This window comes from Eulemur rufifrons, chromosome 23, assembly GCF_041146395.1.
Source record: "Eulemur rufifrons isolate Redbay chromosome 23, OSU_ERuf_1, whole genome shotgun sequence".
Taxonomy (NCBI): Eukaryota; Metazoa; Chordata; class Mammalia; order Primates; family Lemuridae; genus Eulemur; species Eulemur rufifrons.
In genome coordinates this window covers 10,490,922-10,505,530 of record NC_091005.1, presented here as the reverse complement: position 1 = coordinate 10,505,530, position 14,609 = coordinate 10,490,922, and the positions used below count along the sequence as shown (strand labels likewise).

At 47.3% G+C, this 14,609-nt stretch overlaps 2 protein-coding genes across 2 annotated transcripts; both read right to left on the bottom strand.

Moving 5' to 3' along the window:
- Positions 1-265: 265 nt before the first annotated feature.
- On the bottom strand, positions 266-3,237 carry CMTM1 (CKLF like MARVEL transmembrane domain containing 1). Its single transcript, XM_069456737.1, has 3 exons — positions 3,217-3,237; positions 2,337-2,435; positions 266-402 (listed from the first exon to the last, which is right to left on the bottom strand). The coding sequence occupies exons 1-3, from the start codon at positions 3,235-3,237 to the stop codon at positions 274-276; spliced, it is 249 nt and encodes an 82-aa protein (XP_069312838.1). The 3' UTR covers positions 266-273.
- A 4,411-nt stretch (positions 3,238-7,648) lies between these two features.
- Positions 7,649-12,996, bottom strand: CMTM2 (CKLF like MARVEL transmembrane domain containing 2). The gene is made up of 4 exons (XM_069456736.1): positions 12,763-12,996; positions 12,463-12,621; positions 8,322-8,423; positions 7,649-7,852 (listed from the first exon to the last, which is right to left on the bottom strand). Exons 1-4 carry the CDS (start codon positions 12,994-12,996, stop codon positions 7,649-7,651), a joined length of 699 nt encoding a protein of 232 aa, XP_069312837.1.
- Between the last annotated feature and the right edge of the window lie 1,613 nt (positions 12,997-14,609).

The window sequence follows — 14,609 nt, the reverse complement described above, 5'->3', positions numbered from 1 at the left end:
AGCCGCCGCTCCCGCCTTCAGGCCCCCTCGGCTGGAACCCGGGTCGCGGCCCTAACCACTCTGAGCTCCCGGGCGCAGCGTCGTGCACATGAAAACATAACGCGACATTTACACAAGGCAACACGGAACGTGTTCCCGATTTAGCAGTCCTGATTTTATGGTCACATGTAGGTTGGAATGGGTGAGAGCGTGTGAGCTCAGGGTGGGCGCGGAGGGAGTGATTTGACACAGACACGCATATCCGCGAGGGTGCGGGGCTGGCTTCAGCGCGGATCAGCTGGGCACCTGGTCAGGGGAGCTCTTGGTTTCCATTCCCAGGACTCTTTTCATGTTATTCCTCATCCACTTGGTGACCACAAACGCATCGATGACACACGCGATTGCCGCTGTGAGACACAGGGACTGTCAGACACAAGACCACATGCGGGAAGGAAAGGTGGGGTTATTTTACAGCTCAGCAGCAATATCTGGAACCCATCCCCATCCAAGGCGGGAGCTGCCGGCGGCCTCCTGTTCCCCTCTGACCCTCCACTACTCTCTTGCTGTCTGCCCACCCAGCTGGCTGCTGCGGGCCCATTCGGCCTCCCCAGAAAAAGGGATTTTGGAAAGGGTGGGTTTTGTTGCCAGTAGTGGCTTTGCCTGTGAGGCACCAGGAAAGGACCAGGGAAGTGCACTGGCCCTAGAAGGCTCCAGGCAGGGGTGGGATCCCGAGAAGGCCTCTCAGAGGAAAGGACCCTTGGGCTATGTTTCAAAGGGCAGGAAGGAATTCCCAAAGGGGCCAAATGGGAGGAGGAGAACTCTAGGCACTGGACTGGGGTCTCTAAGGAATCTCAGGTGGCCAATACCTCTGGAGCCACCAAGAGAGGGGGCAGAGTTGAGGCTGGGGCGGTGCAGGATCTGGGACTCTTATGACTTGAAGAGGTCAGGGATGAGACTCAGAAGACCAGCTTGCTGTGGCCATGAGGGGAATGGAAAGAGAAGCAGGCTGGAAGCAGGGGGTGGGGCTGGGGCTGCTGCCATCCAGATAAGAACTGATAGAGATCTAGGGGTGGGAACCTCTGGCAGTAGAAGGCTGGGTTGCTGAGTTAGCAGAGGGGGACCAGGGGCCCATGGCACCCAATATTCCCTGGTGCTCCGGGACTCTTGCCAGCCTTGGATGTTTCTCTTTATGGTTAATTGATTTCTGGCTGGTTAATGAACTTTTCCTGGGCTGGTCTTGTCCCATCTGATCTGGGAGCTTAGCTCTATCCTCAGCACTGAGCTCAGGCCTGGCACAATCCAATAGGATTGACAGATATTTACTGATTATGGAATGGATTAAAAGAACTTAAACTCTTTTGTTTTTCTGGATTAATTTCTGTCCCCATTGTTTAACTTCTTGAACCAAAGTCCTACCTCCCCACTCCCCCCATCTTCCAAGCATTTGATCTGCCATTTCTTGTGTTCTTCCATATGGTGAGGGTTTGAGTCCCAGTTTGTCCCAGCCTTGTGACCCAGAGCAAGGTATTTAACCTCAGTTCCTATATCTGTAAAAATGAGAATTGTAAAGATTAAGTCAAAATGTGCCTAGCTTGGTACAGGGCATGCACTAGGCACTTCAACATGTGGTAGGTTTCTTTCTTCCTTCCTGGATAGGCTGGGTTACTCACTTTTCACAATGCACCTTTTTTCTCCCTACAATCCCTCTTTTCATCTGTATTTTTTGGGGTTGGGGGACAAGGGTCTTGCTCTGTTACCCAGGTTGGAGTGCAGTGGCATGATCATAGCTCACTGCATCCTCAAACTTCTGGGCTCAAGCGATCCTCCTGCCTCAACCTCCCCGAGTAACTGAGACTACAGGCACGCTTCACCACACCCGGCTAATTTTATTATTTTTTGTAGAGATGGGGTGTCTCTATGTTGCTCAGCTTGGTCTCAAACTCCTGGCCTCAAGCGATCCTCCTGCCTTGGCCTCCCAAAGTGCTGGGATTATAGGCATGAACCAGCATGCTTGGCCTCATGTCTTTAAAATAGAATTCTCTAGCCTACAAAAAAATCAGTCTTATTTATAGACAAAAATATCTTGTTTAACATTTCAAAATGATATGGACAATTCTCAAAAGGGGTTCAGCAGACTCTTGTTTTCATACCTATTTGGAAAGTACATATAAGAGTTAAGATTTTCATGCGCTTAGAGTTTGTGCAACTTCACATCATCTGAAGAAGTCAGTGCATGAAGGAAAAGGGGTGGCAGTAGATATTTTGTTTGGTTAATGACAAAATGATGGTGTGCCAGTTTCCTTTTTCAGAGACTTGCAATGTTGATCTTAAATGGAGTCATGAAGGTCTCTACTTACCCCTCCAACATAGAATAAATGCCTTTTTTCCTTTTCTTTCATAGTCAAGATGGCAACTATTAAAAGGAACACAGCTGAAACGATACTGTTGATAAGATCCTGTAATACAGAATTGGAAATTATCAACTTTACATGAAAATATAATTGCATAAAATATTTAAATTGGTCAATTACCCATCTAAGGAGGGATGCCTTTTAAAAACTTCCCTTTGATTAAGAGGAACCCTCAGAGGCATAATTCTTACATCTTCCAGAGATATGAGTTTATGTGATTTTAAGGTCCTGGATAGGACTTGTCTGCAGAAAATGGGTTTGTTTTCATAAAAGAACACCGTAAGGCCAAGCGTGGTGGCTACAATCCTAGCACTCTGGGAGGCAGAGTCGGGAGGATCGCTCGAGGTCAGGAGCTCAAGACCAGCCTTTGCAAGAGCGACATCCCCCCCCCACAACTGTACTAAAAATAGAAAAATTAGCCGGGAATGTTCACATGCACCTGTAGTCCCAGCTACTTGGGAGGCTTAGGCAGGAGGATTGTTTGAGCCCAGGAGTTTGAGGTTGCAGTGAGCTACAATGACACCACTGCCCTCTACCTGGGATGACAGAGTGAGACTCTGTCTCAAAAAGAAACAACAACAACAAAAACCCCCAAAGGACTCCCCCACTCCAATAATGGCTCTGTTTCTTGCTCCTTGGAACTAGTTATTAGTCAGCTCAGGCTGCCAAATCAAAATACCACACACTGGGTAGTTTAAATGACAGAAATTAATTTTGTCACAGTTCTGGAGACTTGATGTCTATGATCAAGGTGCCAGCAAATTCGGTTTCTGGTGAGGACTCCATTCTTGGCTTGTAGGTGGCCACCTACTCACTATGTCCTCACATGGCCTTTCCTCTGGGCCATATGGGGTTGCGGGGGAACAAACACTCTCTGGTGTCTTTTCTCAAGAGGACACTAATCCTATCGGATCAGGGCCCCACCCTTATGACCTCCTTTGACCTTCATTACTTCCTTGGAGGCTCCATCTCCACACTAGAGGTTACGGCCTCAGCGTATGAATTTTTTTTTGTGGGGGGGCACAAACATTAGGTCCATAACAATTAGGAATAGAGGGCTTCTCTTGGAACTCTTTCTGTCCACGCCCAGTGCATACTTCTGGATTTTGGATCACCTGTGAGTCCAGACCAAGGAAAAAACCCCAGGACAGTCTCTCCTGGTTCAGTGGTATTTTAAATTCTGGTCTCCTTCCCCAAACTTGCTTGCTACTATTGACTTTTCAGAAACCTTAAAGAGCTGCTCTAGGTACTCTCTCCCAGGCTTTTAGTTGCATTCAGTAGGAGAGATAGGGTAATGTAAACCTACTCCATAGTCCCTAGAACTGGCTTTTAAAAATAATTTTATTGACTACCTTTTGGTGTCATTTTGTTCTAATTGTGTTGCTTATACTAATTATAAAGTTATATTTATACTTATATTTATAAAACCTCAACAATCTGATAGTTTCTGTTTTAATAGAAAAATGGATTGATTCTCATTTATTGTGATTGCTATTATGCTTATTTTTATTTTCTATGTTTTCTTTTTTTCCTGCCACTTCTCATTATCTGGGATTTTAGGTCTCTATTTCTCTTTTTTTTCATTCTGAATTAAGAATTATTTACATTTAAGTTTTTAGGAGTTATTTGCTCACCACTGATTTTTGAACTCTAAAATGCTCCTTTTCTTAGCATCCAAAGAAAAAATAGATGAATTGGACTTCGTCAAAATTAAAAACTTCTGTGCATCAAACAACACTATCAAGAAAGTAAAAAGACAACCCACAGAATGGGAGAAAGATTTGCAAATCATATATCAGATAAGGCTATACTATCTAGAATACATAAGAACTTCTTACAACTTAACAACAAAAAAGACGAACAACCCAATTGAAAACTAGCAAAGGACTTGAACAGACACTTCCACAGAGAAGATCTACAACTGGCCAACAATCACTTGAAAAGATCTGCAACATTATTAGCAGTTAGGGAAATGCAAATCAAAAGCGCAACGAGTTACCTTTTGAAACCCACTAGGACGTCTTTAATTTTTAAAAAAGAGGAAAATAATAAGTGTTGGAGAGGATACGGAGAAATTGGAACCCTCATACACTGATAGTCGGAATGTAAAATGGTGCAGCCACTGTGAAAAATAGTTTGGCAGTTCCTCAGAAAACTAAACATAGAATTACCATATTGACCCAGCAATTTTACTCCTGGGTAAATACCCAAAAGAACGGAAAACAGGTGTTCAAACAACAACTCATACACTACACTTCATAGCACCATTATCCACACTAGCCAAAAGATGGAACCAACCTAAATGCCATCAGCAGATGAATGGATAAACAAAATGTGGTGTAGCTATACAACAGAATATCATTCAGCCATGGGAACAAAAGACACTATGGAAATGTTTTGAAACCAGATAGAAGTGGTTGTTGCACAACATTGTGGATGTACAAAATGCCACTGAATTGTTCACTGTAAAATGATTGCTTTTATATTGATCAAACAAAGGGGTAGTTGTGTGTGATTAATGATTAATTTCACCTCAACGAAAAGCTTTAAATTGTTCTTATTAAAAACAAAAGCAGTGAAGTGATCGCTTCATTGATACGTACTACAACATGGATGAAACATGAAAACATGGCGAGTGAAAGAAGCTAGAAACAGAAGGCCACTCATGATGACTGTATAGAGACAAAAAGCAGGTTAGTGGTTGCCAGGAGCTCGGGAAGGAAGAAATGAGGAATGATTCCTTCCTGGGCACACAGTTCCTTTTTGGGCTGATGAAAGTGTTCTGGAATTAGATAGTTCTGTTGGTTGCACAACACTGAATGTACTAAATGTCACTAATGGTAAACTTTATGTTGGTTTTACCATAATTTTTAAAAAGTTTATGTTGGAGCTAAGGTATTTTTTATTTTCTTCTCTTTGTCTTTTTTATAGCCAAATAAAGGATTTAACAACAAAAACCATTCTGAAACATGGCATTGCTAATAAGCTATCTAATGGAGAAAAACTATCTACCAAAAAAAAAAAAAAAGAGAGAGAGAGAGAGAGAGAGAAAGACACAGCTATCCCTTTGTTTGATTAACCACCTGTGGCTTAAATTGTTTCATTTGAGAATCTATTTTCAGAGCACTTGAAAGGGACTGAGAAGATAGAAGGACCGTGAGGCTCTCCCAGCTCTGGCTCTCACCAGACCACTTCCCAAGGACCCTGATAAGCCAGGCTCACAGAAAAGAGAGAGTAAAAAAAAAGAGGAAAAACCGACTCAGTCACTTCACAGCTGCCTTTTGCTATCAGCTGGCAACAATCACCTTTTTTCTTTTTCTTTGTCCCCATAAAAACTTTGGGGCCGGCACTCCTTCATTCTTTCACTGTCATGCCCAGCGCTTTCCACTCTCTTTTGAGGAAAGTAAAATAAACTTTTTACTTCTTTCTATCCTAATCTTTGTGTCGAGCATTTTTTCTCATCCCACGCTATGAGTTCCCACCCTAACGTTCGGTGGTCCGTATGGAGACCTCACTTTTCTACCTCTGTCTTGGGGACATCGCTTACCTGCCTCTGCTTCAAGACTGCGCCTTTGTCTGCTGCACAACTCCCAGAACATCCTTCTTGTCCTCAATACCATTCAGAATTCGGCGAGTCTCTTAGGCTCTGAAAGTGGTCATGTGCTCGAGGTTAAGAGTGGTAGCTTTTGTCTAGGTTTGGTCTAGAAGAGCAACCCAGTTACCTTATGCCCCTTTGTAATCAATCCCCAGCCTCCACCTTCTAGGACAACCACTGTTTTAATTTCTTTCACTATATTTTTGCCTGTTCTTGAACGTCTTAGAAATGCAATCACATGGAATGTCCTCCTTTGGTGTCTGGCTCCTTTCCCTCAACATGATGTGCGATCCGTCCGGGCGCGTGTATTGTTATCGCTGAGTAGGAGATTCCATTTTGTGAGTGTAGCACGCTTTTTCTCCTTTGGAACATTGGGCTCTTTTTAGTGTTTTTGGTTATTATGAACATTCTAGTATATCACTTCTCTGGGCTAAATGCCTAGGAGAGGAACTGTGGGTCATATGACAGGAGAATGTGCATCCTTGAGTTTGTTCTCAACTGTTTAACTCCCTCTAGTTGCTCTCACACCTTGCGATAGGTTTGCCTCCCACTGCCCAGCCTGCAGGGGGTGGTGTGGGGACCACAGAGCAGTGGACTTGAGGGGTACAGGAGCAGGGGCTGGGGCCACCCCAAGTTCCTGGTCGGCACCACTGGACGCTGCCTATCCCCCCCACCTGAAGGACGGGCAGCAGCCTCCTCCAACTGCACACTGCTTGCAGCAGCCGCCATGTGTGTGATCTTCTCCCCAGGGAAAGTGGAGCCTGCCACTTCCTCACCTTCTGTGATCCCCGTGGCGCGTAGCACAAAGGCTCAAGTCGTTATCACGGCCCCCAAGGCTCAGCCACACTCCCAGCCTGTCTCCCCCATGCAGACCTCCTCTCAGCTCCTCACATATCGGTCCAGGGCCTTGCTGTCCCCTTGTGAGGATGGCCCTTCTCCTGCTGGGATGGCTGGACTATCTGGTTAGAGTGGGCTCTCCCGGGGGGAGGAGCCTGGGAGGCCTGCGGGGGGGGGGGGGGGGATGCCAGGGCCAGGGCCCAGCTGGAACCTGGCTCAGGCTGATGCTCAGGTCCCAGAGGGCTGGCTGGCCAACTCTGAGGGAAACGTGGCCTCGGCTCCCCACTGCCTGCCCTGCTCAGGCCCTGGGAGGCTCTGAGCTCAGAGGAGATGACACTCCAGCCTTGCCCTCCCCCTCAGGAACTTCATGAACATCAATACTAAACTGCAAAGTAAGAGCAGGGAAGGCCAGCAAACTTATTTTCCTCATACCAATTGCTTGGATTTTTTTTTTAAATAATATGAAAATACTGATGTGAACAAAATGCATCCTTTTGCTTTGCAGGTTCTCATTTTCCCTGGGCCCCTCTGGCTGGTCAGTGATGGCGGCCGGTGTAACCCACACCTGTGTTCTCCCAGACCTCCAGATGGCCCTGCTCCCAGGCCCTGCTGCCCTCTGCACCATGACTTTCAGTAACTTTTGTTGAATGAACAAAATAATGTTTACAGCAACTTTCACCTTTAAAATCGACTTAAAGAGACATTTCTTTTCCAGGCACAGATGGTTACTAAAATGGAAAAGAAAACCATTCTGGAAAGGAGACAGGGCAGGTAGCGGTTTGCTGTAAAATACGCTGCCATTTCTGATGATGGGAGCCTCCTCCAATCACTTCCCCTTTTCTTTGGCTGGGGCTGCTGGGGCTGGTGCTCCTGCGGGTGGCTTGGCTGCTTCTGGTGCCTTAGCTGCCCCAGGTGCGTTTTCCTTTTCTGGAGAAACGAGCACATTCTTTTGGATCTTCTTGCCTCTGAAGTGGTTTCTTTGCAAGTATATATCAATTAAAGCAAACAATCCAGCCATACCCATGAATATCTGGAAAACAAAAAGGACCCTCATTACTTTTCCTGTTCATTGCAAAGGACCAGTGCTTCCTTCTGCTTTCCCACTGCACGGGCAGATGCTGCTTAAGACATCCCCTGGGACTGCCAGCCCCGAGAGGCTCTGAGTTGGCCCCTCCCTCTGCCTTGGCTTTCTCCATTGCCACTGTCCCATCGTCTCATCTCTTTTTCTTTTCTCTCTTTCAGCCCAGCTGGAGTGGGGTCCTTTGCCCCGGAATCACCAGCTACGAGCAGGAAGCTGTTAACTTGGGCTGGCTCCCTGGACACCGTCTCTACTTAAATGGCAGCTCCACTAGAAGCATTTACCAACTTTACTTTTAAACTTCGCTTGGATCCCAAGATCTTTGTGAAAAGAAGCCTTTTCCTTAGGCAGGGGAAACCACCCAGGTTCCAAAAGAGGTGAATTCAGAGCAAATGCACAGCCCAACAGGGAAAAAGCTCACCAGACCAATTAAATAGGGCGTGGGCAGGGACGACCGGATTCTCACGGCAAAGACCACGGCTCCCATGAGGAAGCAAAAGCATAACACGTCGTTGAGGAGGTCCTGCAGGTGGGAGAGAGCTGTCAGCCTCAGGCAGGGCGAGGGCCCCCATCAACACCTGGCCCAGTGTAGCTTCCTCGAAAGGAATGATGTTCAAACTTCTGCCTAATTTTTAAATATGAGGATAAATACACACCAGGCTGGGTGAACGTACCTGTGCCCCCCCAACCTGGGCTTTCTGAGTTGAGACCCAAAGTATGTGTTTAACTGCCTTCAGGCTCGGGCACCCTCCCCTACCATCTTGTCTGTGAAATCGCACATTTGGTGTCTAGTTATGTCTCCTCCTACCGATACTTAAATAAATGCACAACTGTACAACTTAATGATGTCCCTTTTGAGGAATCCCCCACCTCATCCTCCTGCTCCCAGGGCCAATCTGCGTGGGCTGCACTGCTGACAGGAGGCTCTGTTGGCCTCTGAGGTCTCCCTGGGAGCCTGGTAGTGGCCTCTCTTCACCCCTGCCCCCAGCCTTACTTCCTGGACCCCCTACCCTTCTCTTGCAAGGCTGTACCACCTCTTCCTTCATCTCCCCTTCTCCCCATCCCTTGTGGCTTCGCTCTCACCCGTACCACGTACTTGTTTCCCACACTCCACTGGCAAGGCCATGGCCATAGCAGGCTGACTTTCCCCTCATCACTCCTGTGTGGAGGGGCTGGGTGGGAGGCAATGGATCCTGCAGCCTTTGAGCACACCCATCATTCCCCTTGGTTTCCATGATGGCATTTTCTGCTGGCTGTCCTTCCCTGGGCACTTTGTCTCAGGCCCTTTCTTTTCCTTTTTAAGGTTTTGAATTTTGGTACATTTCAAACATACAGAAAATAATAGAACATCCCACCTCCACCAGGCCACTGAGCCACTGAAATTCAACAGATGTTAATGTCTTGCAATATTAGCTTCAGGTCTCTTTAAAATAGAGGGAGCTGCAGTCCCACCCTTCCATCGCTCTTCCTGTCCTCTATTTTTGTCCTCCCAGAGGCAGCCACGCATTGGAAGTTGATGTGTAGTTTTCCTAATCTGTATTTGTATTTTCCTGCATATCATATATTTATAAACAATACATACTATTTTGTAGGTTTCAAAAATTTATATTGAAGGTATCATACCTTCTAATATGTCTTGCTTTCTAAACTTAACGTTTTTGAGATTCATCCACATTGAGAAATATAGATTTAATTTATTAATTTTAACTGATACAGTCTATTGTATGAATAAACTAAACTAGAGAAAAGTGGTCTCTACTTTTCAAAAAATTATTATTCTTACAAACTCTGCTGCAGTGAATGCCCTTGTCCATGATTCCTGGACACATACTCTCCTTGGCTACATATTGCTAAGTTTCTCTCTAAAGTGCTCGTGACAACTGACTCACACCGGCAATGGATAAGGTCCCATTTCCCTTGTCCTTGCCAACACCCAGGATTATCAGGTTTATTGATTTCTGCCAACCTGATGAGTTGAAATGGTACCTCACTGTTGTTTTAATTTTCATGTTACTGGTTACTAATGAAGATGAATATTTTCAAAAACATGCTTTAGGCCTGTGGGCTATTCATACCCCTTGCCCATTTTTCTATTGGTTTGTTTTTAAAATTTTATGATGTTTCCTGTTGTAAAGTTTTGAGACAGAGTCTCACTCTGTTGCCCAGGGTAGAGTGCCCTGGCTTCAGCCTAGCTCACAGCAACCACAAACTCCTGGGCTTAAGTGATCCTCCTGCCTCAGCCTCCCAAGTACCTGGGACTACAGGCGCATGGCACCAGGCCCAGCTAATTTCTCTGTTTTTAGGAGAGACAGGGTCTTGCTCTTGCTTAGGCTGGTCTCAAACTCCTAAGCTCAAGTGTTTCTCCCGCCTCAGCCTCCCAGAGTGCTTCTTGACAACTCCCCATGGATGTTCTTACTCCATATTCTATTCTCTCTCTTTCTTATTTTCTCTCTTATCTCTTAGTGCTATGTTCTGGGGAACTTCTCCACACCTTAAGCTCATAAATTCTCTTAAGCGGTTTCTGATCTACTTTTGAATTCATCTATTGACATTTTTACTTCAATAACTATATTTTCGATTCTAGACATTGTACTTTTTAAAAAATCAGTCTGTTCTGTCCTCATAGGTTCTTCTTTTCTTATGGATCTTATTTATGTTTATAATCATTTCAAATATATTTATTATTATTTTCAGACAGCTCTTCTATTGTATTCTCAGGGTTCTAATCCTCCCATTAGTTACATTAGCTGATTATTGATTCTTAGTCATGGGGATTTTTTTTTTCTTTTTTAAAATCAAGTGTTTTGTAATTTTGAGTTGTTAGTCTATTTTGATTTTGCATTTATTTTGGTTAGGAGTCCCAAGGATATCATCAGAATACTATCAGATTGGGATCAATTTTTATGCTAATTCCCAGGCATGAAGGTTTCTAGGCTACAGCAAAAATTCAAACGCCAAATCTTTACAAAGGGAAGTCTCAAGGTTTCTATTTCTTAAGGAAGACCTCCCCTCCTGCCCTCACTCGAAGCTCAGGCAGAGATGAACATGCTTTCTTGTTCCGATGTGTTGGGGAAGGGTATATCTTTTCCCTAATAGAGCAGTCTTTCCAGGGTGCCAGCTTTATGTAGGGTTCTCCATTCTAAACCCCCACTTTGCTTGGGATCAGTGCCCCCTCATCTCGACATGAGAGTACATGAAAACCCATACTGAGTTTTCTTAGATAATACCTCATAGGCCGTTCCCACCCCATAATTTGCATCTTATGTGATCGCTACCTGTCTTGCATTTCTGGTACCTGTGTGCTTCCCTTTCTTTTCTGCCAGCTCAGCCATTCAGTTAAAGCAATACTGGTTATATTTCCCTTCATATTTTTAGGTAAGTACACCAGGAAGATTTCCAGGGTTCGTTGGTTTTTCGTCTTGCTGGAGCTACAAGTATCTTTTCAGGCTCCTTGACTGGGAACTTGTCCTTTACCTGTCATTTTACTTTGTCCTCTACTTGTTTCTTTCCCAAGAGTCCTTATTTGACCTTCTTCTCCTTTCTCTCTGTCCTGAAAGTTCTCACCCACCCCACCGAGACCTATGGATCCCTGGACCCTAATAAAGGAGGCAGGACAGAATGTACTGACAAAGCTGGCTTTGAGTCTTTTTTTCTGCCACTTACTAGCTCAGTCACCTGGGGGCAAGTTACGTGACCATTCTGAGCTCACTTCCTCACGTGTAACATGAGTGAAACAGTGAGCAGAGGGCTTTAGAGGCAGGCTATAAATGTGCAGTGAACAAGGGGACTGGAGACTTGGGGTGCTCATTGACTGGCTGAGGGTTTGGTGGGTGTGCCTTGTTATTACACAGATGATGAGCAGGATTCAAGCCCATGAGTCCTCAGGCACAGCGTCATGCAATTTACATTTAATCCTCAGGATTAAATGTTAATCTCACAAGGGATGATTACTGTCCCCATGTTACAGATGAGGAAACAGAAGCTGGGAGTGGTTTGGTAGCTGACCTAGCTCTGTCTCCTTCCACTGGACAATTGCTTTGAGCCGAACATTCTTTGGAACTAACCATCCTTTATAGGGAGATTCACTGGAGGCCTAAGGCTGCTGCAGAAGTGATTTAAAAAAAAACAAAAACAAAACAAAACAAACCTCATTTTGTCTTATTGATTTTGGGGAGACTGATTTCCTTCTTTGAATTCGGGGGTTGAGGTGCCTCCTGGGGTGATTGCCCCTATCAGGTGTGAGCCGGCACAGGGGTTAGGAGGCACAATTGGTTGCTACACCTCCCCTTCCCTCCCTCCAAGGAGAGCAAAGTCTCAGGCCCACCAGATAGATAAGAGTTCCCTATTCTCATCCCAACACACAGGGAGACTTTTCTGGAGCATTTTCTGCCTAGCTACCCCTCCCCTGAGCAGCTGCCCCTGCTTGGGTCCCACTGGAAGTTGCCAAGCAAAACTATGGGAGGTGAGGTGTGTGTCTCTCTCTGTTCAGTCACTTCCAGGTGCCAAGACACTCAAGTGAACAGCACAGGAGCTGAGGATACTCCCCACCAACCCTCACTTACAGAAACGGGCCACAGGATGAAGGGTATGTATCTATTGATGGCAAAGGTGTAGATGATAATGAAGAAGCTCAAGATGCATATTTCCATGGTGATGACGAGCGGCAAGAAGGGGTGCACCGGCATTGAAGAGAATGATACCAGGGATGCTATCAGGCAGCCCTGCAGGGAGACAGACGCCCGAGCCAGCGGCAAAAAGGCTCTCACCGACTCCGGAGCCTCTCGAAGGATCCCCGGAGCCGCTCCTCCTCTCCCCTACCCTTGTTCGTGGACCCCCCACCCAGGGATACCACTCTAGCTCACCAAACTCAGAATCTTGACCTCGGCGTGCCCCATGGTCCAGAACTCTTTATTGCTGTCCTTGAACAGCCACCGGTAGCGACGACATCCCTTCCTTGTGCCTACTTCATCCTTGGGCTGTACTGACTTCGTTTTTTGTTCAGTGTCTTTACCACCCTCACCGGGCTTCTTTTCCGGGGGTTTGGCTTTGGGGTCTGTGGGTGGAGGCGGTGGAGCCTTGCCTTTGAGTTTTTCCATCCTGGCTTTGTGGGAGTCCCGGGTGTCTCACAGCCTGCCTGACCTCTCCGGCTGTCTCTGGACAGCGCCGGCCAACAAGAGAGCTCCGTGCCCACCGGCCTGCTCGGAGGCTGCGCCCAGCCAACTGCCAGGACCAGCGAATGCCAACGCCCGCGCATTCTTTGCGCGCGGCCGCCTCACCTCAAGGCCCAGCGCTGGTCCCGCCTACCCAGCTGGGGGCCAGATCCACCCACGCTCCGTGCAGAAGCCCCCGCCAGATCCCACCTACCTGCAGACCTCCCCTCCCATCCTAGCGAGGCCTCGCGAGGGGGCCTCAGTTCTGTAGCCGCCGCTCCCGCCTTCAGGCCCCCTCGGCTGGAACCCGGGTCGCGGCCCTAACCACTCTGAGCTCCCGGGCGCAGCGTCGTGCACATGAAAACATAACGCGACATTTACACAAGGCAACACGGAACGTGTTCCCGATTTAGCAGTCCTGATTTTATGGTCACATGTAGGTTGGAATGGGTGAGAGCGTGTGAGCTCAGGGTGGGCGCGGAGGGAGTGATTTGACACAGACACGCATATCCGCGAGGGTGCGGGGCTGGCTTCAGCGCGGATCAGCTGGGCACCTGGTCAGGGGAGCTCTTGGTTTCCATTCCCAGGACTCTTTTCATGTTATTCCTCATCCACTTGGTGACCACAAACGCATCGATGACACACGCGATTGCCGCTGTGAGACACAGGGACTGTCAGACACAAGACCACATGCGGGAAGGAAAGGTGGGGTTATTTTACAGCTCAGCAGCAATATCTGGAACCCATCCCCATCCAAGGCGGGAGCTGCCGGCGGCCTCCTGTTCCCCTCTGACCCTCCACTACTCTCTTGCTGTCTGCCCACCCAGCTGGCTGCTGCGGGCCCATTCGGCCTCCCCAGAAAAAGGGATTTTGGAAAGGGTGGGTTTTGTTGCCAGTAGTGGCTTTGCCTGTGAGGCACCAGGAAAGGACCAGGGAAGTGCACTGGCCCTAGAAGGCTCCAGGCAGGGGTGGGATCCCGAGAAGGCCTCTCAGAGGAAAGGACCCTTGGGCTATGTTTCAAAGGGCAGGAAGGAATTCCCAAAGGGGCCAAATGGGAGAAGGAGAACTCTAGGCACTGGACTGGGGTCTCTAAGGAATCTCAGGTGGCCAATACCTCTGGAGCCACCAAGAGAGGGGGCAGAGTTGAGGCTGGGGCGGTGCAGGATCTGGGACTCTTATGACTTGAAGAGGTCAGGGATGAGACTCAGAAGACCAGCTTGCTGTGGCCATGAGGGGAATGGAAAGAGAAGCAGGCTGGAAGCAGGGGGTGGGGCTGGGGCTGCTGCCATCCAGATAAGAACTGATAGAGATCTAGGGGTGGGAACCTCTGGCAGTAGAAGGCTGGGTTGCTGAGTTAGCAGAGGGGGACCAGGGGCCCATGGCACCCAATATTCCCTGGTGCTCCGGGACTCTTGCCAGCCTTGGATGTTTCTCTTTATGGTTAATTGATTTCTGGCTGGTTAATGAACTTTTCCTGGGCTGGTCTTGTCCCATCTGATCTGGGAGCTTAGCTCTATCCTCAGCACTGAGCTCAGGCCTGGCACAATCCAATAGGATTG